Source organism: Tiliqua scincoides, chromosome 9 (assembly GCF_035046505.1).
Source record: "Tiliqua scincoides isolate rTilSci1 chromosome 9, rTilSci1.hap2, whole genome shotgun sequence".
Taxonomy (NCBI): domain Eukaryota; kingdom Metazoa; phylum Chordata; class Lepidosauria; order Squamata; family Scincidae; genus Tiliqua; species Tiliqua scincoides.
In genome coordinates this window covers 7,881,622-7,909,299 of record NC_089829.1, presented here as the reverse complement: position 1 = coordinate 7,909,299, position 27,678 = coordinate 7,881,622, and the positions used below count along the sequence as shown (strand labels likewise).

General features: G+C 48.6%; 1 protein-coding gene across 1 annotated transcript; it reads right to left on the bottom strand.

Annotated features, from left to right (window-relative positions):
* LOC136660517 (probable glutamate receptor) lies at nt 1–27,534 on the bottom strand. Its single transcript, XM_066637736.1, has 11 exons — nt 27,488–27,534; nt 25,792–25,902; nt 17,020–17,051; nt 14,624–14,686; nt 12,466–12,645; nt 11,850–12,076; nt 11,314–11,405; nt 9,791–10,008; nt 8,876–9,098; nt 7,697–7,944; nt 1–96 (listed from the first exon to the last, which is right to left on the bottom strand). The coding sequence occupies exons 2-11, from the start codon at nt 25,877–25,879 to the stop codon at nt 1–3; spliced, it is 1,467 nt and encodes a 488-aa protein (XP_066493833.1). The 5' UTR covers nt 25,880–25,902; nt 27,488–27,534.
* Nucleotides 27,535–27,678: the final 144 nt, after the last annotated feature.

The window sequence follows — 27,678 nt, the reverse complement described above, 5'->3', positions numbered from 1 at the left end:
TCATGGCTTTGATTTGGCTGCGTTCTCCGGCTTCCTGATTTCTCTTGTCCGGAGCCGTTGGCTCAGCTCCTCAGTAAACATGGAGCAGCAAGATTTCTAAGAAAGGAAAGACGACCGTCCGTCAATCTTTTCAAGAGGCGGGAAGGGTAAAAAGGGGTTTAGCAGGCCAAATAGCGGGTCATACAGAATGGATTTTACATTTCTAGAAGAGAGAAAGCACCCATGGGCTGGTCTACAAAGCGTCCATCTGAAAATGCCTCAGATGTGAGTCTCTGCTTAGTCTAGGCACCAAGGAGCATGTGCAGAGTGCATTTCCCCTTATTTCCTGGGGGGGGGGGGAATTAAACCTACCTTTCAATACAATGATTCTCAATAGTAATTCGAACAAGCAAGCAATTTATAACCTCCATAAAACAAACAGCAACATACAATGATTGAAAAAGCTCAACATGAGTCAGTGAAACCCCAGTAAAATATAATAATAATAATAATAATAATAATAATAATAATAATAATAATAATAATAATAATAATAATAACAGGTATTTATATACCGCCTTTCTTGGTCTTTATTCAAGACTTTATTCAAGGCGGTTTACATAGGCAGGCTTTATCTAAATCCCTATTTAAATATAGACACCTGTTAACAGCAATGGGCCCATCAAAATAAACATGATTCTTTAATATTATGAAAATTTTGTTTTATGGATGTGTTTGCTTGAGGGGCATTGTTACGTTAGCCACCTTGAGGGTTTTTTTTTGGGGGGGGGTCAACTGAAATACTAACACCCCACTTTTTCCTGATGGGAGGCCCCTCAAGGCAGCTTACAACACACGTAGCAGAAACACAGCGCAATGAACTTAAAGGAACTCGGAACAAAATCAAGCAACGGCTAGCGGTGGAGACAGACGCGTCAATCAAAAAAGCAGCTCCGTGGATGTTGGGCAAAATTTAAATCCTGAGTGCAAAACAAAACAGAGTTTTAATCTCCACTGTGTGATATGTGAGAAAGGGAGATCTCTCTCCCTCTGTTAGCCAATTTGGGTCCTGGGCAGGCTCATAGCCAGGCTTCTAGAGGTGGGGGGGTGACTATTTTTTCAAGAGGGGCAATGATGCCAGGTATCTATACTGGTGGGTAAAACGAAAGGATAAGTCTGGAGAAACATCAAATACACGTAACTCCCCCAAATTTCATGAAGAGAAAATAATATGGTGGGTTTTTTTTGAAAGATGCATTCATTATCTGTCAAGCAATGTAACAATAATTTGCATAGAATAAATGCATCTCTGCATGCCATGTAAAATGTATTGCCTACATAGAAATGACATGCAACATATCCTTTCATTTACACACCAGTGCAATACACAGGCCTGCAACCCTGCAAAAGTAAAACATATCACTGTGATGCAGGTAGTATTTACTTGTATTGAAAGTGCCTACTTAACACCTATTTAACACCTATCTAACACCTATGTAGCACCTAACACCTATATAATGCCTACCTAGTGCCTATGCAACACCTAACACCTAAATAGCGCCTACCTAACACCTATATAACGCCTATCTAGTGCCTATTTAACACCATATAGTGCCTATCTGGCACCTATCTAACATCTATATAGCACCTAACACCTATATCATGCCTACCTAGTGCCTATGCAACACCTAAATAGTGCCTACCTAACACCTATATAATGCCTATCTAGTGCCTATTTAACACCTATATAGTGCCTATCTAGTACCTAACACCTATCTAGCACCTATCTAACACCTATATAATGCCTACCGTGCTTATGCAACAACTATCTAGCACCTAAATAGTGCCTATCCAACACCTATATAACAGCTATCTAGCACCTATATAGCGCCTATCTAACACCTACCTAATACCTATTTAACATCTATATCGCACCTATTTAACACCTATTTATTGCCTATCTAGCACCCATCTGACACCTATACAGTGCCTATATGCCTGTCTAACACCTATATAGCGCCTATCTAACCCCTATCTAGCACCAACATACCTATTTAATGCCTAAATAACACCTATACAAAGCCTATATAATGCCTATCTAACACCTATATAGCGTCTATTTAACACCTAGCACCTATCTAGTGCCTATTTAACACCTTAGCACCTATATAGCGCCTATCTAGCCTCTATCTAGCACCTACCTAACACAAATAGCGCCTATATAGCCTAACACCTACATAGCGCCTATCTAGCACCTATCTAGCGCCTATCTAGCACCTATTATGGCACCTATTTAACACCTACATAGTGCCTGTCTAGCACCTATCACCTATATAACGCCTATCAAGCACCTATCTAGCACCTATATAACATTTGTCGATGACACATTGCTGATGCATTGATACATATTAAACTAAAATTTATTTACTTTACATCAAAGCAAGAGGAAAGATATGCTAGTCAAATACAATCACGTCATTGGAACACTAGTTTTTTTTACAATATTCATGACTTTTAAAAAGCAAAGTACAGAAGATTTGAATGTATCGAATCTACCTGGTTGAGCTGAATTCTCCCAGGGGTGGATCCAGTGTCTGTTTGGGAGGGGGCCATGAGCATGACCTTCAGAGCCCAGGTCAACCAGGCAGGTCTACCAGCTGGGTAGACCTGGGCTCCTGCTTGAGCTTATCGCCTCTGTGGCCATTTGCTGGGTGGGTAGACCTGGGCTCCCAACTGGACTTGGAGCCCAGGTTTACCTGCTGTGTAGACCTGGGCTCCTGACTGAGCTTATAGCCTACATAAGAACATAAAAAGAGCCCTGCTGAATCAGGCCAAAAGCCCATCTAGTCCAGCTTCCTGTATCTCACAGTGGACCACCAAATGCTTCAGGGAGCATGACAGCAAGACACAACCTGCAACCTGGTGTCCTCTCCTGCATCTGGCATTGAGGTAGCCTACTTCTAAAATCAGGAGCTTGCACATACCTATCATGACTTGTAACCTGTGATGGACTTTCCTCCATAAATTTGTCCAATCCCCCCTTAAAGGTATCTAAGCAAGTTGCCATCACCACTTCCTGTGGCAAAGAGTTCCACGGACTAACTACATGCTGGATAAAGAAATATTTTCTTTTGTCCGTCCTAACTCTCCCAACACTCAATTTTAGTGGCTGTCCCCTGGTTCTGGTGTTATGTAAGAGGGGAAAGAACATCTCTCCAGCCATCTCTTGCATAATTTTATGTCTCAGTTATGTCCCCCCTCAGGCCTCTGTGGCTATTTGCTGGGTGGGTAGAACTGGGCTCCCACCTGGACTTGGAGCCCAGGTCTACCTATTTGGGTAGACCTGGGCTCCTGATTGAGCTTAAAGCCTCTGTGGCTGTTTGCTGGGTGGGTAGACCTGGTCTCCCATTCCAGCCAATCTCCTTGACACCCACCCAGTAGGTGTTCCCTGACACCTGATTTTGCTCTCCATCCTGGCGGGTGCCCTTCCCTGCTGGCAGGACAGTTGGGGGGGTATGCACCCATGGCCTCCTCCGGATCCGCCCCTGCTTAGAACCTTTCCCACACTTAAGTTCTTAGTTCTCTTTAGCTCAAATGCTTTCCATGTTTTCTCCCACCAGAAAAGGGGTCTCCCCAGCCCCCAAGCAGCAGCCATTAATTTTAAAAGTATATCTGAAAGGCAAGAACCTGCCCCCAGGATTTCTCCAAACAGAAATATTTCTCCCCGGCCCCTCCCACAGCAGTACCATTATAGTAATTAGCATGTTCCAGAGTAGAAGAAATAGCACCCTCCCTTCCCCCAGCCAGTACAAGTAGAAATCTCTCCCAACCTTCTTGTAGCTGCTCTTGACCAGACCCGCTCTCCATGTGCTCTGGATGGGGACAGGGTGACCAGAGGTCATAACTTCCAAGGAGCCCCCCAGGACCCTGTTCTACTCACTCAACACACATGCACTCTCTCCTCCCCAATCCCTGCCAGAAGCCGTCTTCCTTCCTGTGCACAAAAAATGTGGCAGAAAGGGCTTCAAATCACCCCCAACTGACACCAGATTAGATAAAGAGGTTTGGAAAAAATGCTAGGGGAGGCAAACTGCTGGCTCGGGGGGGGGGGGCAAAGCCCCCCTGGCCCCCCCCCAAGCTGTGGCCCTGGTCCTGGGTGCCAATCCAAATTATGGGTCCATCTGCAAAGACCTTATTGAATGCCAAAGGTATGCAGAGATTTAAAACATTAAAAGGCACGGATGATCAAAGGGGAGGAAGCCATGAAATGCTTTGCCTACTGGTGAGTCTTTAAACACACACACACACACACACACACACACACACACACACACACACACACACACACACACCCCACAACTGTGGGTACCTAGAGGGGTTTTTTACTGGTTGCAACACTATTGCCCAGGAATGGCAGCATGAGAAAGGAGCATTTTTAACCAAAGTAGAAAGATGCATTGATGTGCACTTCAGATGCAAAGTGGGTGAAGAAGGGGCCAGAAAGAAAGGGGAAATGGGCAGAGAGATGCGTGAGCTGGAGTCTTGTGGCACTTGCTCCAATGGAGATATGTACATCTTGCAACATAAGAACATAACAAGAGCATAAGAACATAAGAAGAGCCCTGCTGGATGAGGGCAAAGATCCATCTAGTCCAGCTTCCTGTATCTCACTGTGGCCCACCAGATGACTCTGGGAGCACACCAGATAACAAGAGACCTGCATCCTGGTGCCCTCCCTTGCACCTGGCATTCTGAGGTAGCCTACTTCTAAAACCAGCAGGTTGCAATACCGATCACGGCTTGTAACCTGGAATGGGCTTTTCTTCCAGAAATCTGTCCAGCCTGCTTTTAAAGGCATCTCAGCCAGACATCACCACCCCATCCTGTGGCGAGGAGTTCCACAGACTAATTACACCCTGGGTAAAGAATTTTTTTTTGTCTGTTCTGACTCTCCCAACACTCAATTTGAGTGTATGTCCTTTGGGTCGTGTTGTGCAAAAGGGAAAAGAACATCCCACTTGTAAAAAAAACAAACCATAAATTCACCATCTGGTGGTAAAGAGGGTGATCCTCAGGTGTCAACTCCACAGTATCCACCAATCAGATAGAGCATGGAACCAGCCAGAGGGTTTCTGAACCCAAATATGCCACTGGTTTACCACCCCCTACCCACACTCCTTTGAAATTGAAAGGGAAAGGCTTCTGTGGGAAGGCCAGACCTCTCTGGTGAGGAAATGGCCACTGATGGATTGTGGACAGCCAGGCTCTTGTTTTGTTTTGTGTGTTGTTGTTGCTTTTTTTTGGGGGGGGGGGGGCGTTAAGCTCCAAGTCATAATAAACATTCTACAAGGAAAATTGGGGCAAAGGATTTTTCTTTTCTCCTGCCGGAAACTTGGTTCTTCCCCCCCTTCTAACAAGCACACATCTCTCCATAATGACCACCTCCTTTGTTGCAAATTAAAGCACAGTGGCAGGTCAGTTCACACGACCCTCTCTGCGCATGACGGAATGTTGTTTTTCTGGGTGTGTGGCAGGCTGTCAGGGCCTTGCTGACAAATGGAGGTGGCCGTGCGGGTGCAATCAATGTACAATTGCGCGCATTGTTGTCACTCTCGTTGAGCTTGAACGCTGCAGTATATTGTGGGGAGGGGGCAAAGACCCGTTTAGTCCAGCATCCGGTTTCTCAGGGTTGCAAATAATTTTTTTTTTTCCCAGTCCTCTTAACCTAAAGTTTTTTTAAGTGGGGATGATGGGCCTTGAAATTTAGGACGTCCTATGCACAAAGCAAGTGCTCTGCTCCCCCAACCTTGGCCCAATCGTAGCCATCAGAGGGCAGACTTCTCCATTGCCAGTTCCCTTGTGAAACCCTTGCCACTTCCAGTCACAGCCACCAGAGGGCACACTTCTGGCTATGAGCTTTGGTTAAGCAGCCTATTCCTTTACCTACCTGTTGGCATGACCTTTTTTGCACAGGTGGCTCCACCATTACCTGTATGGCACTTGGCAACTTGGGCAGGAGGCTACACCTGCCCAGTCAAGGCGCTGGGTGGGTCTGATGACTTTGGCTAGTGGGCCAAATTCAGCCTGTGGACCATAGGTCGCCAGTACGTTAACCTGCCTTTTACAGAGGAGCCTGCCCTCTGGTGGCTGTGACTGGAACTACAATGGGGTTAGCATTTTTTTACTTTACATGGTGCAGTGACACTATGGTCTACTACTTGATGGTCTTCTTGTGATGTCACTTCCAGCTTCTAAGAGACTCTTCCAGGTTCTGCGGCTCTGTTTTTAGGGCAATTGTTTGTAGTAACAAACAGAGCCAGAGAAGGAAGAGGGATAACTAATTTGTTACTACAGACAGTTACCCTAAAAACAGAGCCGCAGAACCCAGAAGTTTTTCAGCGATTTTCAACCGCTATGCTCCAAACTCCCATGGCGCGTCAGTGGACCTTTCGTAGCACACCAGTGTGCCGCGGCACTGTGGTTGAAAATTGCTGGCAAAGGAATAGGCCACAAGCCTTAAATTTGGGGGCCCAGAATCTCCACTTAAAGTAAGCAGAGGTAGAGAGTTTGAGAGTCTGGGAGAGTTTGAGAGCCACTAAGTACTTGCGTGGGCAGCGGGACAAGGCAGTGGTGTGATCCCCAGGATCGCGCTGCCCAGTGGATCATGCCTCTGCCTCCTCCCTGCCTCCAGGCTGCCCCCCCTTAAGGGGGGCAGAGGCCAGGGCTCACAGGCTGGGGCGTCGCAACGCCTGTAATGGAAGATCAGAAGATCATCAGGTGGATGCTGTGGTGTTGACAGCGATTCCATGTTTTGACAGCTGGCTGACAGCTCTGGGAAGGACAGGACTGGCTCCACAGCTGTAATCAATCAAGGCCAATGGAGAACTGGTTGGACACCTGAGCTTCATATGACCTTGATGGGACTTTGAATGAGCTAAGGAGGTAGCTCACAACTGAGCTGCATTTGCACTTAATGGGACACAAAGGCTAAAAGGCAGCTTCAGAAGGACCAAAGGGGCTGAGAGCGGGACGCTGGCCCAGCTGGAAGCAGGTCACTGACCCAGAGGGAAACCCGGACCCTGACCCAGAGGGAGACGCTACCTGACCCGGAGGGAACCAGACCAAGAGGGCTACCCGACCCAGACCTACAGGAGAAGGGGACTGCCAGGACTCTGCTGGAGGACACAGAAGACTGGGAAGACTGGACTGTACTTTGGAGACCGGATTGGACTTGAATTGGAGGCTTCAGACCTTTACCCACTGAGTTAAGTGGAGTTTTGGGGAGGGAAAGCCTCTGGACAAGAGGACTTGCAGGGAGTGTCTGTGTTCATAGCAATAAATTTGGGTAGTTGCTATAGATAAGGAGTTCTGTGTTCATTCCTTTGCACACCACAGCGGTTGTTCTAGAGGTAAAGAGGGTGTTAATTAGCCAAAAAGCAGGCATTAGAAGGGAATTGAGATATTTGGACAGGACAACGCCCCAGTTTGAAAAGCCCTGGGTTAAGGGTTAGAGGGTTAGAAACAATTTTGTTGCAGCCCTGAGAAACAGGGATGCTGGATTAGATGGCCTAATCCAGCAGAGCATGTCTTATGTGTGCATCACACACACACACACACACAGAGCCCTCTGCCAGCACACAATGCCTTTTCCACACATCCCACCCATCCTACGACAGGCATCACACTAACATAAACAGCAGCCCACTATGATCCTGACCTTCTCCTGCTCGGCGGCCCGTCGGCTTTTTTTGGATAGCTCCACCACGGCGATGATCATTCCCAGCGCGAGGCCAAGAGCAAGGACGAGGAAGATCCCTCCCAGGGCTTGAGGTTCCAGGGGGCTCCACTTGTCATGGTCGTCATTAGAACAGCTGCTCTCCCACCACTTGCTACGGAGGTAGTCCAGGTCCCCAGATTCTCCCAGCTTCAGGATAGCCACTGATAGCTTGTTGGTCCAGGATGACCCTAAGAGGGGGCATTGCATAACAAAAGAGTTTGCCGGTCAGGGCTTAACACATTTAGAGGCAAGGCTTGCTGTGTAGGAGGAGGGTATGCTAGGAAGGGTACTTAAAGTGGTGTCTGGTGGTGTCCTGCACATGCCACACGTGTGCAAGACCCCTGAACACCTGCTGCCTAGCAGTGAGTTGAGCAATGCAATATGGCAAACAGTGGCAGAAGGTCAGAGCTCAGCTCAGAGCTCCAAAACATGCTTTCCGGTGCTCAACAAAGCCCTCCTGTCCTCCCGGAACCTCTCCCTGGTGTTTTTCCTGTCCCATCTGGCCTCCCAACCCAGAAGTAACTGGTGATGGTGTCATCATCAGTTATTTCCAGTGGGACTTCCAATAGATGGACCATTCAAAGCGGTACCCTGGAGGACGAACACTGAGAAACACTGGGCTAAAGAGGAAGTGTGGAAGAAATGAGGCGGTGGGCTAGACTAGAGCCTCGTCCTCCCCTCTCCTCCCCTCTGTTCTTACTCTTCTGCCCTCAATGGCATAGCTAAGGGGGGCAGGAGGGGACATTGCCCTGGGTACCAGGGGGTGCAGGTTGAACCCAAGGTAAAAAAAGTGACCTTCTGGGGCTCAGGAAGGCTGCCAGAGGGAGCATGAAAAATGTTGTCCCCAAGTGGAGGATGCCTTAGTTAACACCACGGTTTGCCCTTTTCCCCTCTTCCTTTTAAAAGCCAAAGAAAGTAAGGGTAGCAGCTGCATCTGATGCTCTGCCAGGTCTTCAGGGAAAAGACCCTTGCCTGAAGCTTGGGGAGTCATTGCTGGTTAGTCTACATCACACCAAACTAGATGAACCAAGGATCTGAGTTAGAATACAGTTCAACTGCTTCCTGCGAAGGTGCAAGAATGGGACTATTAGGGACAACCCGCGCCACCCGGTCGCTTACCTTGTGGAGTGGCAATGCCAAACCCCCTAGCGCCAATGACCTCCACAGCCCGGACCAAGTTGCAGTGCTTGGCTACGGCGAGATCTTGAGAGATGGACTCGCCAATGAAAGCATAGTCCGAATCCAGCACCCGCCGAATGGCCTCCTGGTAATTCTTGGCCAGAACGCCCTCCTTCTTGGTCATGGACTCGTAGATCATCTGCTGAATGGGGTTCTTGGAGTTCTGCAGCCACAGGGGCATTGCATTAAGAACCCTCCGAAAGGAGCATGTCACCCCCCCCCCCAAAAAAAAAGGAAGCATGGCACAGTATTCATTGTGGACAAGAGTTTGAACTAATTCTGCATACCATATATGCAGTGCATCATCATCATCAAGAACACAATATTCTCGTTTTGACAGTAGTTAACAAAAATACAGATCAAGTTTGCAACGTGGATATTGCAAACCCAGAGGACAGCAGAATTGAAGATAAAGAACACGAGAAGATCTCAAGATCTCAACACCTGAGAGACTAACTTGGGTGTCTCTGGGAGAAGAAGGTCAACATTGTGCCAGCTGTCATTGGAGCCCTTGGAGAAGTGCCTAGAACAGCCATTTTCATCCACTGTGCCCCATGGCACACTGGTGTGCCGAGAACGGTCTTCAGGTGTGCCACGGGAGTTTGGGGAAGGGTCATTTATTAGTAGGGCCGTTGGGGGATGTGAGCCCCACTGCTAGCAGTACAATGTGCCTTGTCAATTGTCAAAAGACTGATGGTGGGCATTGACAATTTTGGTACCTCGTTGGTGTGTCATGAGACAAAAAAAGAACAAACACAGACCTTATTCAGGACTGGGATCTTTGGCGAGACCTGCGTGACACCAGCCCTCCCACGTCTGGGTCGGCCAGGGACGCAGCAGCCCTAACCAGCTCACCTTGAAATACCGGAGCGTGGAGGAGCTTTCCATGGTGCCAAACTCCAGCTGCCGCTGCTTCACCAGGTCTTCGAAGGTCTCGATGGAGAGCTGGTCGGTCCCCGACTCCAAGACGAAGCTGAATCCGGCAATGTAGGCCGCCAGAAGGACGATGCTAAAGAGCCACCACATGGCGGAAATGATTCGGACCGAGAGGGACTTGGGTTGAGGCACAGCACCTGCCAGGACAAACCAGGGCCTTCCGTTACTTTATGGATGTGCAAGAGCACTGCCCTTGCGTCAGGTACATAAGAACATAAGAACAGCCCCACTGGATCAGGCCATAGGCCCATCTAGTCCAGCTTCATGTACCTCACAGCAGCCCACCAAATGCCCCAGGGAGCACACCAGATAACAAGAGACCTCATCCTGGTGCCCTCCCTTGCATCTGGCATTCTGACATAACCCATTTCTAAAATCAGGAGGTTGCGCAAGGTAACTTCATTTGTCATCCAGAAACCGGTTTCACTTTGAAAATCCTCAGACGTTTTGTTCTCTTTTCCCTACTACGAACAAGCAAGAGTAGCTGCAACTGAGACAATCCTTGAGTTCTCTCTAGTTTTCCTCTCTAGTATTCCTATCTAGTTTAACTTGTAATCCCCTTGGGGCAGAGCCCTGTCCTCTCCTTCCGAACCAAGTGCAATGTACATCGATGTCACTAGACAAATCATAATCAATAACAGTCCTCTCGGAGAGGCAACCTGAACTTTGCTTCAAACATCTTTTTCTTTTTTGAAGATTTTGGGCCCGACTCTCATCACCACTATTGAATCTTCAAGGATACTGAGGATGTAAAACAAAAAAATAGAAAAACAAAAAACTATTTCATGCAGGAGTTTCCATTTCTGGCATCTCCAGGTCGGTGGCGGAGCTAGGGGGCAGGGGGGTACATTACATTACAGGGGGGCACCGTGCATTGAGGGGGTGCCAACTCGTGCCCTCAAAGGCAGATCAAGAGGCAGGTGGGCACTCAAAGGAGTATCCAGTAGGAGTTCTGACAGGGGGAGGCCTTAGAAAGGCTCTTCCGGTTTTTACAAAGAGTGTCTTTTTAAGGTCACCAGGAGGCCTTCTAAGGCACATGGAGGCTGCACATGGCCTCCCAGTGCCTCAGACCACCTCGTGGACACACTGCGGGGGGGGGGGTGTTAAAAATGTTTGTACCCCCGGGTGCCAGAACCCTAATTTCTCAGAACCCAATTGCTCAAGGCCTGGTAAGCCTATAGGAAGCTGCTTCCTACTGAGTCAAGCCCATGGTCCAGGGGCTCTCTAGGGCTTCAAAGCTTGGGGTCTTCCCTGCTTGGAGTTGCTGCCAGTGATTGAATCTGGCACATTCTGCATGCAAAGCAGGGACTCTACCACTGAGCTTGGCCTCTCCTCCCTCTAAACCCAGGAGCAAGGGCCCAGCTCTGCACCAGCCTGCTTCGTACGTCACCCGTTAATATCCAGGAGCGAATTACAGCTCTGAATCAACTCAAGAGGCTTACCTTGCAAGGTGAGAGCTCCTACTCCGAACCAGAAGCTGTTCAGAAACGTAAAATGGGTCTCTTCGTTTCCATCCCATTCACAGGGACTCACTCTGGAGAGAGAGGGAAGAAGCATCATTCCATCAGTCACAATCAGGTGTGGTCCATCCATTAGACCTGCTGAGATGGTTGCCTCAGGCAACAGATTGGCAAGGGGAGCCCGCCCCACTTTTGTTCCTCTTTGGGCTCTCTGGCTTGATCAAGGGATGAAGTGGAAGTGGAAATGTGGAGGACGGCAGAATGGTTGGCTAGAGTGGCTTCAGTGCTTTAAACCTCCACTCTCCTCTCTACCAGGTAAAAGGGGAGGCCAGCATCTCCCTGGGGAAGAGAGTCCTGAAGATAACCTGATCCCAGGCTGATTAGGGCTTGAAGGGCTAATGAACGAGACCCGGTGTAATTAAACAGGTTGCTGGTTCAGTTGGTAGTTTTACACACACACACACACACACACACACACACACACACACACACACACACACACACACACACTCTTTCACCTGGCAGCCAAGAACAAGCAAAGGCTGGAGATCAGATAAGCCGCCAGGACACCACACCACATCTCAGTACTGAAGGGGGCCAGGAAATGGAACAGGGAAGCGTCTTCGGAAGCCGAGTCCTTCTCCAGCAAGATGCCGATGCCGGTGTAGAGGAAGGGCTGGGTGAAGTCCACGACATTTTCTCTTTCTGAGGTAATGGTTAGTGGGGCGACGGCAAGGTCTGCTTCCTGCCAGGAGAGGGAGGGAGAACCTCTTGGAGTGACGGAACGTCATACCTGACATCACTTGGGTTCCACCACCACCAGTCTGCTTCTTTCTCAGTCGCATTCCCAAATGAACAATTGTTGCCTACTTCGTGATATTTGCCCTGTCTCAAATGGCAATCCTGAAGGGCACCACCCAACCTTTTTTCCTGCGCCAAGAAGCCCCCAATATTGTAGACTTTCCATGCCAGGAAAGTTCTCCAGCCCCCTGACATGCAGGTTGTCCTCTTCTGCATATTGAAGTCACTGAGAAATTTCTCTCCACAGAGGCCCCATGAAGAGAGGCAGTCCACAGACTGAGTTTGTGGGGGGGAGGGGTGCCCCACACTTGTCCATTTGTGGAGAACGTTTACCTTTCTCACTATCTCGCCTATCATTCCAGACCAATTCCCGTTGGGACTCAATGCTCCGTACTTCCCGTCTTTCACCACAGCCACCTCGTACTTGAAGTGCAGGGTCTCAGACAGCTTCTGAAGCAGGTCGATGCAGTAGCCCTCCAGTCCGTTGTCTCGGGCCATCACGTAGGGGTCTTCCTATGGGCAGGGAAAAGGCAACAAGCTGAAAGAGCAGATTCACACGTGTCTAGGGGCCCACCCTTCTGGGACTCCAAACAAGCAAGCAATCAAATGCAAGTGTGAAAATAACCACCTCAAGTCAAATGCTTGAGATAGACCCATCAAACCACCATTTTCCCCCCCACAATGCTTCAGTGGATGATGCTACACCAGCAGAGAGCGTCACTTCCAGAAGGCATTCTAGCAAGAACAATGGCAGTTGTCTATCAACAGTAACTGGGAGAATCACCACCCCTTTCACCTTCAACACTATGACCTCCTAATTTCTTCCATCTGACCCGAGCACAGTCAATAGCATAAAAAGAAGCTGCCGTTACCAGCTGGCATCTGCCAATCATCTTCTGAGCAAGCAAACAACTTAACATTTATCATTTGATGTGATGACCTCCTTACAGCCACCATGTATAGTAGATACATAATATTGTGTCCATATTGCAGATCGGGAAGACTGAGGCCAAGAAACTGAGGCTTGCTTGAGGCCACTGAGGAAGTGCATGGAGAGGCAAGATTCCAACCAGGGAAGTCTTAATTCAAACCCTGATTTTGGACATAAATGTGTTTTGACCCTGATTTTGACGAGGCCAGCTATCCCCCTAGCTCAGGGGTGCCCAAACCCCGGCCCTGGGGCCACTTGCAGCCCTCAAGGCCTCTCAATGCGGCCCTCAGGGAGCCCCCAGTCTCCAATGAGCCTCTGGCCCTCTGGAGTTTTGTTGGAGCCCACACTGGCCCAACACAACCGCTCTCAGCGTGAGGGCAACTGTTTTGACGTCTCACGTGAGCTGTGGATGACGGTTCCCTCCACTGCTTGTTGTTTCACATCTGTGATGCAGTAGCAAAGGCAAAGGAAAGGCCAGCCTTGCTTTGTGCAAGGCCTTTTATAGGCCTTGAGCTATTGCAAGACCTTCATTCATTCATATAAGTTCCATCTTTAGTATATTCATTTATGTAAACTTAGGTAAATTTATTCAAATTTTAAATGTAAGTTAGTTCTTTTTTGCCCCCTGGCCCCTGACACAGTGTCAGAGAGACCATGTGGCCCTCCTGCCAAAAACTTTGGACATCCCTGCCCTAGCCTATGTTTTCATAATCTCCCAAGCTCAGTGTTCTTCAACCTTGGGGTCGCAAAGCCTCAGTTGTGGGGTCGCGGCACTTTACAAGAACGAAACAGGTTAAAGACCACTGGACTAGGGAACCACCAAGGAAAGGGAGAGGTATCTGATGTACCCCTTCAGGTACCAGGAGATTATGTCCCAATCCTGCTTGGGTTTCTTAGCAATTGTGCTAAAATCGCTTTCACTAGGGCCAGGCTTCGTGGTAACATTTTCTGCCATCTCTAATAAGAATCTATGGCTACAGTGAACACTGCTGGGAGGGCATAACAGGGGTGGATGGTGATGGATAGGTGAGTAGGGCCATGGGAGGGGGACGGGATTAGCAGTGGAGTCCCCAGTCTCACACTTGCATAAGAATAGCCCCGCTCAATCAGGCCGTAGGCCCATCTGGTCCATCTTCCTGTGTCTCATAATGGCCCACCAAATGCCTCAGGGAGCACACAAGACAACAAGAGACCTGCATCCTGGTGCCATTCCTTCCTTCCTTCCTTCCTTCCTTCCTTCCTTCCTTCCTTCCTTCCTTACTTACTTACTTACTTATTTGGGTAGCAGTACAAAAAAGATTGAAGACCACTACCCTGCTTAGAGGTGGTAAGAGATACCTCAGTATCCAATGCATATTATAGACATGCCCCCTTCCCAAAGGATGATATTTTAAGCCATTTTCATATAGTGCAATGATAAGAAAACAAATTTCAAACACAAAGGGGGAAAAAAGGATTTTTTTTTTTTAATTCTGGCAAGCCATTTTCCAAATGATGTTCAGAATGAAGCTACCCAATGCCCTGCAGACTTCTAGACAAGAAGCAGTGGGGATGTCTTACCAAGATGGTAGTGACGTACAGGGTCGGCCTCTCTTTCCCACTTCCTCCTGCCGAATCGGCATCCTGTGGAATGAAAACAGTGAAGGGAGACGGATCCATTTCTGCTGGAGATGCTGCAGTTGGTGAATGCTCTTCAGGAAGCGGTGGTTTCTCAGACTCTCTACCTTTCGGAAACCACTTTCCATATTGACTCGGTGGATGAGAACCATCAGGCATGCTGCAGAGGACTCTGGGACAAAACCTAAAGCATACCATACAGGGCCAAACTAGATGTGACCTTTAATTCAGAGCTGGGACTTGCACTGATCTTATTTTGTATACACCATCATCATCCTTATGGTGCAAGGGAGAAAGGGGACATAAACTTCCTCTAGTACCATCTTCTTAATGAAATTTGCCATCTCCAAAACTGATTGTACAGGGAAAACGATTGCCTTGGGGCACCTGTAACAGCTTTCCTTCCAAGAGAAATAATAGCTGGGGAGGCATCAGGAACATAGCCAGGGGGGAGGGGTTAACCCCGGAATTGCAACCTGAAGAGATAACCACAAGGTGAAGGGCAGCTTATAGTGAACCAAGGGTTTTGTGAGTTCCTCTCGCATAATTATAAGCTTGCATGCTTATAGCAACTGTAGAGTAAGAACTGTTTTGGACTGGTAAGCTTTTAAAGAACATTAATGGGTGGGGTGGGTGATCCCCTGGATCCGCATTTAATTAAAACTGTGGATACCAGATCCATGGATATGGGGGCCTGACTGTATATAAAGTACTCGCTTCCTGTTCATGGCAGTCCTGATCCCCCAAAGCTTCTATTTTGGTAGAAAAATACATAAGCACACTATAAAACAGGTAGTTTTGCATTAGATTGTGGGGATAGGACCGTAGTGTAGAAAACTGTCCCAAGTTCCATCTCGCAGCATCTCCAGGAAAGTCCCCTCTCGGACACCCTGGAGGTCTGTGGTGTTGATAGCAGGGAGCTATGTGGACCAATGATATGACACAGGAGGAGGCAAGAGCACGCGTTCAAATGCCTTTTTACATCTGTCAGCCTTTAGGCAGGTCTGGATTTGTGCACAGGCTACGTAAGTTGTCGCTTAAGGTCACATGTTATAATGTGCTAAACACGAATGGTTCCGTTTTACCTAATCTGTTGAGAAATAAAAAGACTTGCCCATGAATAGATGCAAATACAGGTGGGCCGGTGTTATCCGTGGATTCGGTACCCATGGATTCCAGTATTCATAGGTCCCCAAACCTGTGGGTCAGACCCACGTGGACCCTCCAGAGGTGAGGGGAGCTGTTCTCTCACCTCTGGAGGATGATCTGAGAGCTGGGAATGATGATCTGAGAACTGACCCTCAGAATGCCTTCTAAAGCCTCTGGGAGACCATCTGAAGACCTTTTAAAGCCTTAAAACATCACTTCTGGTTTTTATGAAAACCAAAAGTGACCTATGAAGGCCTCTCAGAGGACTTAGAAGGCATTTGGAGGGCCAGGGAGGTTCTCTTGAGGATTACAGGGAAATTTACCTTCTGAGGATTACAGAGCCCTGAAACCTGCGGATTTCATGATCCAGGAATGGAACCCCTCCAGGTAAGGAGAGTGACCCTGTATAAAACTTTAAAGTTTATATTTTCTTTGTTCCTACTGTTATATTAATAACATTTTGAGGGGGTAATATTATGTGATGGAGACTCTTAGGCTTTACATAGCTTTGGGCTCCAATGTGGCATGATCTGGCCCTGCCTGTGGGTCATATTTCTGGGACACGAAACATCTTGATACATCCTCCTTCTCCACAGGTCAGAGGTCCTGACTCTCTGAGTCAAACAGAACTTACGTCTCCCCCCCCCCTCCAACCTGCCCCCCCTGGCCCACCCCCATGTTGCTACTCCTTAATTAAACCCGATCGCTTCCATTTAACTCATGTTGTCAACACAATCTACCCAAATGGAAACGGTTTTCAGAGACCGCAGTTAACGCGCCTTTAAAAACCGCTTTCAAAGGGGCCAATTTTCTGTTGCAAAGGGGGAACAGCTGGAAGCCAATTAAGGCTTCATTAAGGGAGAATTTCACAGAGTGCAAAGCGAGCGAAAGAGCAGAACAATGAGAGCAGACTGAGCAAGAGGATCTGTGCGCCCCCTTTGAAGCAGGAATGGCCTTTGCAGAGCTCTGGAAATCTACACGTACCACCGTATCCCAGAGTTCAAAAACCTGAAGGTGCCCTGTCTTGATGACCATCACCTTCACATCAAAGCGCAACATGAACATGAACACCCGCTTCTCTCGCTGACCCGCGCTGGTGGGAAAATGCGCGCGTGTCAATCAATATCACCATTCAAAAAAACACTGGTACCTCCAGGCTGGCTAATAGGGACAGAGAACTGGGAACGTACCTTGCTAATGGAGTCTCCAGTCTCCGTTGCACCTGAAAAGTACACACACACAAAATGCAATGTGTTATTATGAGATGGCAACAACGGTTTTTATGTGTGGGTGAGCTGGAGGAATGGGTGACAGCACCCAGGCTCTGGAAAGTTCTTAATGAGTTTTACAATACAGGTGTCCTACCCATATCCGCAGACCTGATATCCACAGTTCTCCGCACGCACACACACACACACACACCCATCCATTACCTCCTGTTTTAAGCAGGGATGTTTCTTGCTTTTACAGATGCTACAAGAGGACTGCAACAAGGAAGCAGGCAGCTTGCATGCTAGGAGAACGCAGAACATGCAGCGCAATCCTATCCTACACTGGAACAGGGAGGCCAGGAGGCCTGAGATGTATCCAGCTCAAGATTGGGGCCAGCTCAAGATTGGGGCCAGAAGTGGCTGAGCCAGAAGCAAGGGGAAACGCTTCCCCTTACCCCCAGGTAAGCCACCACAGCCCCAGTGGGTCTCCTTGGATCTGTGCCACCTCAGGAGGTGACGCAAGTCTGAGAAGAACAGAGCGACTTGGAGCTGCTCTGGGCTGCTCAGGGAAGTGGGTTGGCATAACTGCCAGGTCCCAGCCCCGCCTCCCGCTCCCTGCCCGCCTGCCCCCTGGAACACCCTCTACCCACTCTCCATTCACCCCAAAATGCCCACCCCTCCTCTTCACCCTCCCAGACCCCTGCATCAGCTGACCTTGGCCGACAACCTTCCCTCCCCAGGTCGGCGCGGAGGCTGAATGTAGCCTCCACGGGCCAGCGCACATCCCTGCACCAGCCGACACACAAGAAGGCACAAACATGCTTAACGACACATTTGTGACCCTCCTGGGCCCATTTGTGACCCTCCTGGGCCAGCACAAGGGACTTGTGCCAGCCTAACACAAGGTTAGGATTGAGCCTTTAGTCTCCTCCTTCTAGTATTTAGGTTGCTTGCCTGCATGTTGTGTTCCTCTTGTGGGAGTATGTGTAGAACATTGTATGTACTTATAGGGTGTCCGCGTATCCGTGTTTTCTGAATCCGTGGGGGGGATGGAATGAATCCCCCGAGGATATGGGGGGATGCCCATATACATCATAAATCTACAAAATGGATCACCTGGATGCCAGAGTTGGTAGACTTGGCTCACCAGAGAGAAACCGCATCGATGTCAAGATACAGAGGCATAAAGAAATAGTTGCACATTTTGGCCAGCCTACACCAGAGGCATCTCATGCACCCTTCCCCCCCCCCGAGGAATTTCAAATGGCTCACACATCCTCCTAAATATTTTTTTGCATTTTGTTTAAAATTTCAGTTGCCCTTAGTTGCTGTTTTCCTGAGTTTGCATTGAACGTAGAGGGCACAAAAAGCAGAACTTCAAAAAGAAACATCCAACCCCAATAACAGAGGAAAAAAATGTGCTCACTTTATAGACTCTGAAGACGCCCAAATACTCAAGCACCAAAAAAAAAGCCAAACGCAATAAATATTCTAACCATTAAGAAAAAAAATGTTATTAAATTTGTAAAAAATAAAATAAAAAGGTGTCCTTATCTAGTAAAAAAAAAAATGTCTATCAAGACAGGTTTCTTTTTCTTAATTCCAGGAGCACCTCGCACACCACCAAGGAGTTTTAGGCCCCCACAGATTAAGAACCCCTGACCTGGTGTCGAAAGCAAGTAAAATTAAGGATCACCCACCATTTCAATCTCCTCCTCCCTTTCCGTTCCTTTGCTCTTCTCTTTTGCTGAGTAGCTCCTGGCCCTTCCATTGCGCAGACAGGCAGCCCAATCCTGAGCTGGCCGGTGCGCAGGGCTGCAGTGGCGCCTAAAATGGCTGCCACCACATCCAGCGTGCTCCAGGCAGCTGCCACTTCCTCCTCAGGAGAAGGGGACTTTTGTCCCCTTCCCCCGGGTAAAGCAAGTTGCCCTGCAATGGGGCTACTCAATTCTCCACTCAATGGGGCTCTCGATCAAGAGCCTCCACGTCAGGTGGCACGGAGGCCACCTTTGGATTGGGTGGAGCTTTGCTTCACCGGTTCTGTCTCCCTCCCTCCCCAAGCCCTCCCCCGACACATCTCCTCCCCACCCTCTCCCCCCAGGAACGCCTCTTCCCCGCCCTCCACCTACCTCCCCCCCTCCCTGGAATGCTTCCTCCCTGCCTTCCCCCACACCTCCACTTACCTCTCCGCTTCTCGGCGGTCTGCGCCGCTGGCTACCCAGCGGTAGCCCAGCATCAACCGGCACTGGGCTATCAGCGGTGCTGACCCGGCAGTAGGGCTTGCGAATGTGCCTTATGGCGATAAACCAGCATGCACTGTTGAAGATTGGGCCCTGACTCGGTCGCCTCAGGTAGTGAATAATCAAAAGTGGGGGGCTCCTCCCAGTCTTCACCCCCATGTTCCTTTTCAAATGCAGTAGGCCTTTTCTCCTTAAGGCCTGTCCCAGCTAAGGGTTTGCAGCCCTCCACCTTTTCAATGGTCTATAATAAACGGACCACCCTGTTTGCGGTACAGGCTTTCCACACCTTCTGGATATGAACTCAGAGAGGAATCTGTGTTTGCAATATTTTGGATATTTGGTAGGGTTAGAAGCACACCCCCTTGCTTGGGCTGGGTGAAGGGGGCATGTGGTTAGATATGTATAGACAGATATTTAAAAAGGCAAAAGATTTTGTTATTGTCCAGGGGAAATGAAAATGCCAGCCTGCTTACTGGAAACCCAACAAGGAAATTTGAGGCTCCTTGGCCAGTGGCATAGCTAAGGGGCCCTGGAGGGTCAACTGCCCTGGGTGCCATGCCTGAGGGATGGCGGGGAGTGCCAATGGAAATACCTCTCTCTCTCTCTCTCTCTCTCTCTCTCTCTCAATACTGCCTATAAAAAGGGGGGGTTCATTAAAGTTGCCTCCTCTTCTGTCTTGGGCTAAACTCTAAATTATCCCTCCACAAAAAGGGCTTTGACTCTCACCACGGCAGCACGCCACGGGAGCCGGGGAATGGCTCAAAAGAGCCCTCTTGTTCCCTTTCAGCTTCTCCTCGTCCGAGCCAGCGGGAGTTCCTTCGGCCCGCTTTCTGAAGACCTGCGCGGGAGTCTTGGAAGGGAACAAGAAGCTCTATTCAGGCCGTCGGCACCCCCCACCGCGGGCACAGGATGGGGGCTCCTGAAAGCCCCATTGTCAGAGATGCCTCTCAGCGAAAAGGGAAGGGGGACACACACACACACACACACACACACACACATAAACCCCAACCACCTCCACACAACCCTCCTGAAAAGAGCCGTAAATAATCAGGTGGCAGCAGTAACCCGAGGTTCGAGACAGAGCCATTTGTACAGCACCCAAATCCAACGCTGACCTTTTTGTTAGGAGCCCCTGAACAAGCAGCAGGAAGAAAGGAGGGCACAAAGAGCCGTAACAACCGTGCCTAGTTCGGTGTGCGAGTCGAGAGCCCGGAGCAGGCCGTATGGCCATCTTTGGGCCCCAGAGCATGCAGTCTGCCAACCTGCATCGCAGGCAGCGGCAGGGCAGATGCCTCCACAAGATCCACAAGTGGGGTGCAAGGGTGCGACTATGCCTCAGTTGTCAGCCCCCAACCTGTGGGCAAGAAGCCCCCTCAGATATTTTAGCAACACTCATTACTGAGCGCCTGCCTCAAAGCTCTTTAGAGGTTTGCATAAGGCCTACTCTAGGGCTAGTGTATGGAGTGGCTGGGTTGTCAGGGGAGGAGGATTGTGCTGGGGTTGTCAAGTCTGAGGATCAGGGAGACCACTATGCTCACTGGGGCCAACCATTCTCTAACCCAGTGCTTCCAAAACTTACCTGGCTCACGACACCCTTTGTGCCACAGACTCAGTGCTCAGAACCCAGAAGTGAGTGATGATTAGGTTAAACGTGTCACACAAACTCACCGCCACTTACTTCTGGGTTTGGCAACCAGAAGTGACCCGACAAAGAATGGTACCAAGGTCAGGGTGAGGGCCTGCTGTGCCAAACCTCCTACCACTGATTGCAGAGGCCTCTAAGATGATGGTTCCCAAACTTTTAAGCACCAGGACCCACTTTTAAAAATAACACTCTATCGGGACCCACCAAGGTTTACTAGACTTTTTTTTTTAAAGTGATCTAGAAAGAAATAATATTCTATTAGTTTATTTATATGAAATAATGACCAGAAAAAAAGATCCTCAAACTTTATCTCTCTAAATTTACCCATGCTTGCAAACTGCAGGAGTTCAGCACTTTGCAGAGCAACTTTGCAGAGCAACTACCTTGCAAACTGCAGGAGCTGAGCTCTTTGCAGGGTAATTAGCAGCCAAAGTATCTGATTTTTTTAATAGCCTCAGGGCTTGAGGCAATTAGTTTTCTGGTCTTTCCATCACCCTTTAGCGACCCAGCAAAAATCAGGTCACGACCCATCCATGGGTCCCAACACACAGTTTGGGGACCATGCTATAAGATGTTGTATGGGAGGGAATGTTAAAAATTTGGGGTGGGGGTTTAAAAATTTTTTGTGCCCCCTGGTGCTAGGTGCTTTAGCTACACAACTGGGCCGGCTACAGGACACTTGGTCGTGGGAGACAATCAGGGAATCCCATTTGTGCCAACCAGAATCTCCAGATGGAAGAGGGGTTGGAAAAGCAGGGTGGAAAAAAATTTGATAACTACAGAGCTCATGAAAAGAGGGAGTGGATGTGCGGAAAGCCAAAAGGAAGGTGATTTGATGGCAGATATGATGGACGGGAAACCAGAGGGAAGGGGGAAGATCATGAAAGAAGAGGGAGAGAGCAGTGTACAACCAAGACTGGCACTTAACCAGCTAGCAAAGGACACAAGTTCATTGCTAAGAAATCAGAAGTTGGCTGATATTATGGGTCCAGCTCAAGGTCTGGCGCTCCCCTCTCCTCCCTCCTCTGTTCCTAATCTCCTTGTCCTCGTCCTTTTCATATCGAAGGGACACACAGTGAAATCCCTCTGCAAAACTGCCACCTGAGGCAACTCTCTCGGTCTGCCACATGGATGAGCCGGCCCTGTCTTGAGTTCATTTCCCCTGAGGAGCAATTTCAGTGGCCACTGAAAACAGAGACTGAGCCTTTGGAAGCTGTTCCTAGTAGCCACTGTGGAGTGGGCCAATGTCCAGGAGCTTTTTAATGGCAGGAGATAAAGGGGAGATCCATCCTTTGAAAAATTCATCCTTGTACAGTGCTGAATGCCATAATTCCCACAGGTTCATGGTTGTTCACTTATTTTATGCAAGACGTTAAAATGCTGCCTGTCTATGCTCAAAGAGGCCAGGTGTCCCAGAGGACATCCAGTGACAGAGAACCTGCTTTGCATGCAGAAGGTTCCCAGGTTCAATCCCTGACAGCATCTCCAGGTAGACCTGTGAAAGACCCAAGAATTCTGGAGACCTGCTGCAAGTCAGTGTCTGACAATGCTGAGCTGGGGGACCAATAGTCTGACTCAGTAGGAAGCAGCTTTGTTTGTTCCATCCACCCAGGCACAGTGTGGTATTCTGCCAGGATTCACAGGTATTACTTGGATCAGACCTTCAAGCCCCCACGTTGCATGACACGACCGGGGGGGGGGGGTTTCTCCCAGGCTTTTTCTGTCTTCTGCCTTTCAGTCATCCCCCTCCCACTTTGGACAGCCAGTCCTACTCATGTGGCCTGGCTATCGCATCAAAGAGAGGGTGCACCGAGCAATCAAAAGCCAAGCCAATACAATGGACCCAACCTTGGCTTGAGGAGCTCCCCAGCTCTCCCCTCCCCACCATGGCCAGTTTCCAGTTCCCTGTTCCTTCACAGAAGATCTTGGCAAAGACCATCAATCAAAAACAGCGAGGGTTGTTGTGTTCTGATTTTCGGACAGGAGGAGAGGAAAGGAACAGAGGGAGGGGGGGCAAACTCCTCTGTGGCCTAAGAGGACAAGGCGAGGCTGAAATAGACTTCTGTAGGCACGGCAAGTTAAGCCAGAGCAGCCTCCCACCAGTGTCCAAATCTGGCTGCACAAGTTTTGGCCTCTGCTCTTGAGATTTTGAAACGGTCAATGAAGGGCCAGAAGAGCTCAGCTTGCTAGATCAAAGCTGGCTTTGCAAGACACACTCCTCTGCAAAAGGGGTTTTGCAAAACCTGAGCACTATTGCTTGCAAGAACTCTGCTTTTCTGCATGTCAGAGCTGCTCAACTCCAAACCATCTGTGAGGTCAGTGACATCACTGCCTGCATGCCAGGGCTGTTTCCTTTTGTAAATATGTCATACATGGGAGGGGGAGCCCAGATCAGGAGCACATCAATGGTGGAGGGGACCTCACACTTTGCCCCACACTATGGCCTTTATCTATTGCCCACCGGGGGGGGGGGGAACAGAGGAAGCATCTCTTGGTACCTATTGAACATTTTTTCCTCTTGCGAAATCGCACTTATGGGGGGGAGGACCTGATCCTGATCAAAACTACAGCAGGGAAAAAGTAGCATCACACCTACCTCCTCCTGCCTGAATCAGGCCCCTGTAAGTGTGCTACTTACATGAGAAAATAGCCCTCATGTACATAATTCAAAGACCAAAACAATGTTATCCAGCAATGTTTTCTATTTGGCCAGAATGCCACCCAATGAAGGGAACTTCGGCTGCAATCCTATACACCCAGGGTCTCCAAACTTGTCAGTACAAGGGCCACATTGTATATTTTACAAATTTTTGTGGGCTTAAAAAAACAATCAGTTTCATAAATGAATGAGTGAATAGGTTTTACTTGGATCTTTTTTTGTAATCAACATGATATCATTCAGAACAAAAGAAGAATGTGTCAATTACATGTGTGCGCCACTTACTTAATGATGGGGATATTTTCTTCAATCCCTGTTGTTATGCGATTAGGTTGTTAAGCGAACATTCAGCCCAGTCCTAGTGCCTTTGTTGTGTAAACAGACACTCCCTTCCAGAAACTAGCTGGCTGTACAGGCTTCTGGAGATAGATTGCCTCTTCTTTGCATTAAAGGCATCTTTGTTGTGTAAACAGACACTCTGCTGCAGGCTATGGGAATCCTGACTGCCTCATTAAGAGCCTCTTTGTTGCTTTGACCACCATCATATATGTGGTCCATCATTAAGCGGAAGGTTGTTAAGCGGCGGACGCATGTACTAAGAAAAAATGCTGTGCTTAAACTGAGAAATGATATGTAATGAGTAAAAATGTCAAACATTAGCAAATGGTCTGACAAAAAACAAGTTCCTGCGGGCCATATAAAATGACCTTCCCGGAAAGTCCCAATGAACTCAGAGGAGCTTACTTCTGAGTAGCCTTGCACAGGATTGTGCTATCTCCACATCCATTTACTCAGAAGTAACTCTCACTGTGTTCAAAGGGTTTTTTTTTCCTCTTTGAGGATCGCCGCCCTTGTCAATCATCGGAGTTTCAGTCCATTGAGGTTTTCATCCACTGTTTCAATGTGTAAAATGTGTAAAAATGACTCTGAAGCAAAAACAAAGCTCACCTGACTTTGTTTTTACACGATACACAATCACACAAAATGCTGCCGCACTGAGTCTGACCACTGAGCCATCTAGCTCAGCATTGCCAACACTGACTGGCAGCAGCTTAACAACAAAGAGCAGTTTTTACCCACCCTAGTTGCTGAAAGCAAAGTAGTTGCTTTGTCATTAAGCTGCAGCTCCAACCTCATAGGAAGATTCCTTCAACTGAGTGAGAATGTCGACCCATTTTGCCAGTATTGTGCCCAGGGACTGGCAGCGGGTCTCCATCTTGGAGGCAGGCCATTGAAGGGGTCTGTCCACAACAGTGCCTTCCTTCCTCGCCCCACAAGTTTGGCAATGGTCTGGTTGACAGCCCAGGGCAAAACTATCCCTGTTCTCTCCCTGGGCCCAGTGAAGGGGTAGAAGGGCTCCTCTGGGCACCAGGAGAAAAACAAAGGCAACAAAAGCAGTGGGGTGGGAGAAATTTCTGCCACAGAACCGTTTCCTCTTCACTACCCCTGAATGTATCATCTCAACTGACTGGCAAAAGGTCTCTGGGAGATTTGAACACCGGTCTTTCCCAACCTTCGTGGAGAAACTGCAGGGATCAAACCCGAGACCACCTCCTCAGTCTCAAAGAGTCACTGCCACTAACAGTCCCTCCCCAAAAAGGAATAATTGGGGGTGTCTTTAGTTTATCCAACCTTTTTATTAGATTCCTCTAGCTGTCTAAGCTAGAGGAAGGTCTAGGATATTATAGCTGTCTAACCCTAGGACAGTGTTCTTCACCCTGTGGGTTGTGATCCCAGTGGAGTTGCAAAACCTCATTTGGGGGGCCATGGCAATGTTTCGAAGCCTGGGCAAGAGAGGGCTTGGATCCAATCCAATAATAGTGTTGCCTTATCAAAACTGAGTTCTTGATATAATCCTGCACAGCCTGTTCTCTCTGTCTTGCCCCATAGCTCCTGAGCTTGGCCCCGCTCTGGCTGCTAACTCACAGGGTTGCTGCGAAGACACAAGAGGTAGGATGAATAGGGGTGGGTGGGGGCAGATTGTGTCCTGGGAGGAGGGCAGGATTGGTGGTGGGTCCCCAGTTTCTTGCTTGCTTTGTTTGTTTGGGGGGTCGTGGCATGAAAAAGGTTGAAGACCACTGCCCTAGGGTATTATATCAAAGGTCAAATTTGCACCAACATTTCATTGATCCTTTTTTTCCTTTCATTTCTTCCATAAAGCATAAAGGAAGAGCCTGTCAGGATAACAGGAAATGTTCCTTTCTCACCTGTCCAGTTGGGTTCCCCAAGGAACAGCAGAGCCGAGGACACGCACAAAGCGATCCGGAGGGCTTTGTCCATCAGTGCAGAAGTCATCCCTGCCAGGCGAGGAACCCCTGCTGAAGAAAGCACAAGGAAAGTCACTGGGATTTATTTCATCTTCCTAAAAAATGCCACAATTCTGCACCCTGCTGGGACTGTAGAAGTTTGAATTGCAAGTGTGGGGACTGAAGGCTGAATGTGGGAAAAATAAATGGCCTGACAGCGGAAAGGCTAGCGCCCCAAGGAAAAAAAGTCTGAAAGGCTAGAGTTCTACATGCAAGGAGATTTTGTCTAACACTCCTTGCATGTAGAACTCTAGCCTTTCAGGCTTTTTCCCCTTGGCACGTTAGCCTAACACAAGGAACAATCTGATAGGTGATCACCCCTTCCTGCAATCTGAAATTATACAACTCCAGCAGGGCTGTACCATGTGATTTTTGCTCTTAATGTGTCAATTGGCTCCTGACAATAGGCAAACGCTGCTGAATTTAGAATAATTCATTTTCAGAAAGAGCACATGTAGCGGTTTCACATAACCCTCTCTGCCCCCAACTCAAAATGAAGTTTAGAAAGGGAGCAATGTATTCTTAATCTTCACCCCCTCCCCCACTCCCCAATGTTGAGAGCTGAAGCAAGGTAGTTAAGAGGCAATACACCTTCCAATTTGAAGAAAAAAAAAAATATGAACACAACAGGAACCTTCAGGACAAATATTCCATGCAATTGCACTCCTATCCAAGAGGGATAAAGCCCATCAGATGATCTCACCCACCCTGGGCTAAGCCCAAAGGTGTGAGTGGCATCCCCAGAAAACACAGGTAACCTTTTCCCAGGAGCACATACAGTCTTCCTTAGTAGCTCCACTAGCCTGATCGTTTCTAGAGTTCCTTCCTTCAAAGTCCTCCTGAGGAGGGACCTCAAAATTATACATCTGTTGAAATCTAGTGGTAACCACATGTCAACCATACATCAAGATGGTTTAATTTAGCAGTCCTGTTTGGCAGGCTTCTCCTGCCATGACTGGACCTGAGTGTATCCAGTTCTCACTAGAATGAATGGGGACCCATACAGATCAAAGCCTCCGTGGGGCACAACTATGGAGAAACAACACCTCTGCGTTGTCCTGTGAATGTGCTCTTTAAATGGGGGTCTTAGGTGGGTCGGCACTGACATTTCACAATGTCAGTGACCTCAGAAGTGAATCTCAGCGTTCCACCCTAAGGGGAAACATCAGAGCGTTTTCAAGGGGATCCCTGTGAGATGCCCCAGGTTGATGTCTCAGCACTGAATGAGTAGCGAGTGTGAGGAAACACGTCTGAGACTTTTCAAGGGAAGTTCCTTTTGCAGAAGAGTTTCTGCAAAAGATGGAAAATCTCTCCAGAGGGCTGTTCCGGCACAGCTTTCGAGAAACCTGAGATTGCCATTAGCAGACAAGACAAATGCATGGAGGAAGAAAAGGCTGCCCTGGAGAGGTCTGACACACAGATTGTGGTCTTCAGAACCCAACCCTAGGCATGCCTACTCTGAAATAGGAAGGGTGTCTAGGATGGCAGCCTCAGACTCAATATCTCTTTTAATGCAGACGAGATCTGGAAAGTTAAGAAACTGACCTGGCATTGATTAGGGGTGGTGAGGTGGGGAGGATTGGGGAATTTCACTTACTGTTGGCGACCCCTTTGACCTTGGCTTGGCTGGTCAGCTCTCCAGCAGTACCCAAAGCAATGGCAGGTGCACCAACGGCTGGGCCAGCAACTTCTGTGCAACAGTCAGATAAAATCAGCAGACAAGCCCCCTTGCTCAAGTCAGACTTGGAGGAGGAGGTGGAGCCTGGTTTCGAAGACAGGGGAGGGTGT

What these genes read in the sequence shown, in the direction of transcription:
- LOC136660517 (XM_066637736.1), bottom strand. Translation starts at nt 25,879, where the DNA reads ATGACTTCTGCACTGATGGACAAAGCCCTCCGGATCGCTTTGTGCGTG. An exon ending in CTGGAGACTCCATTAGCAAG is followed by an intron (nt 14,687 to 17,019) that starts GTACGTTCCCAG and finishes TTCATTCCACAG; the next exon opens with GATGCCGATTCGGCAGGAGG. An exon ending in CCACGCTCCGGTATTTCAAG is followed by an intron (nt 9,099 to 9,790) that starts GTGAGCTGGTTA and finishes CTGTGGCTGCAG; the next exon opens with AACTCCAAGAACCCCATTCA.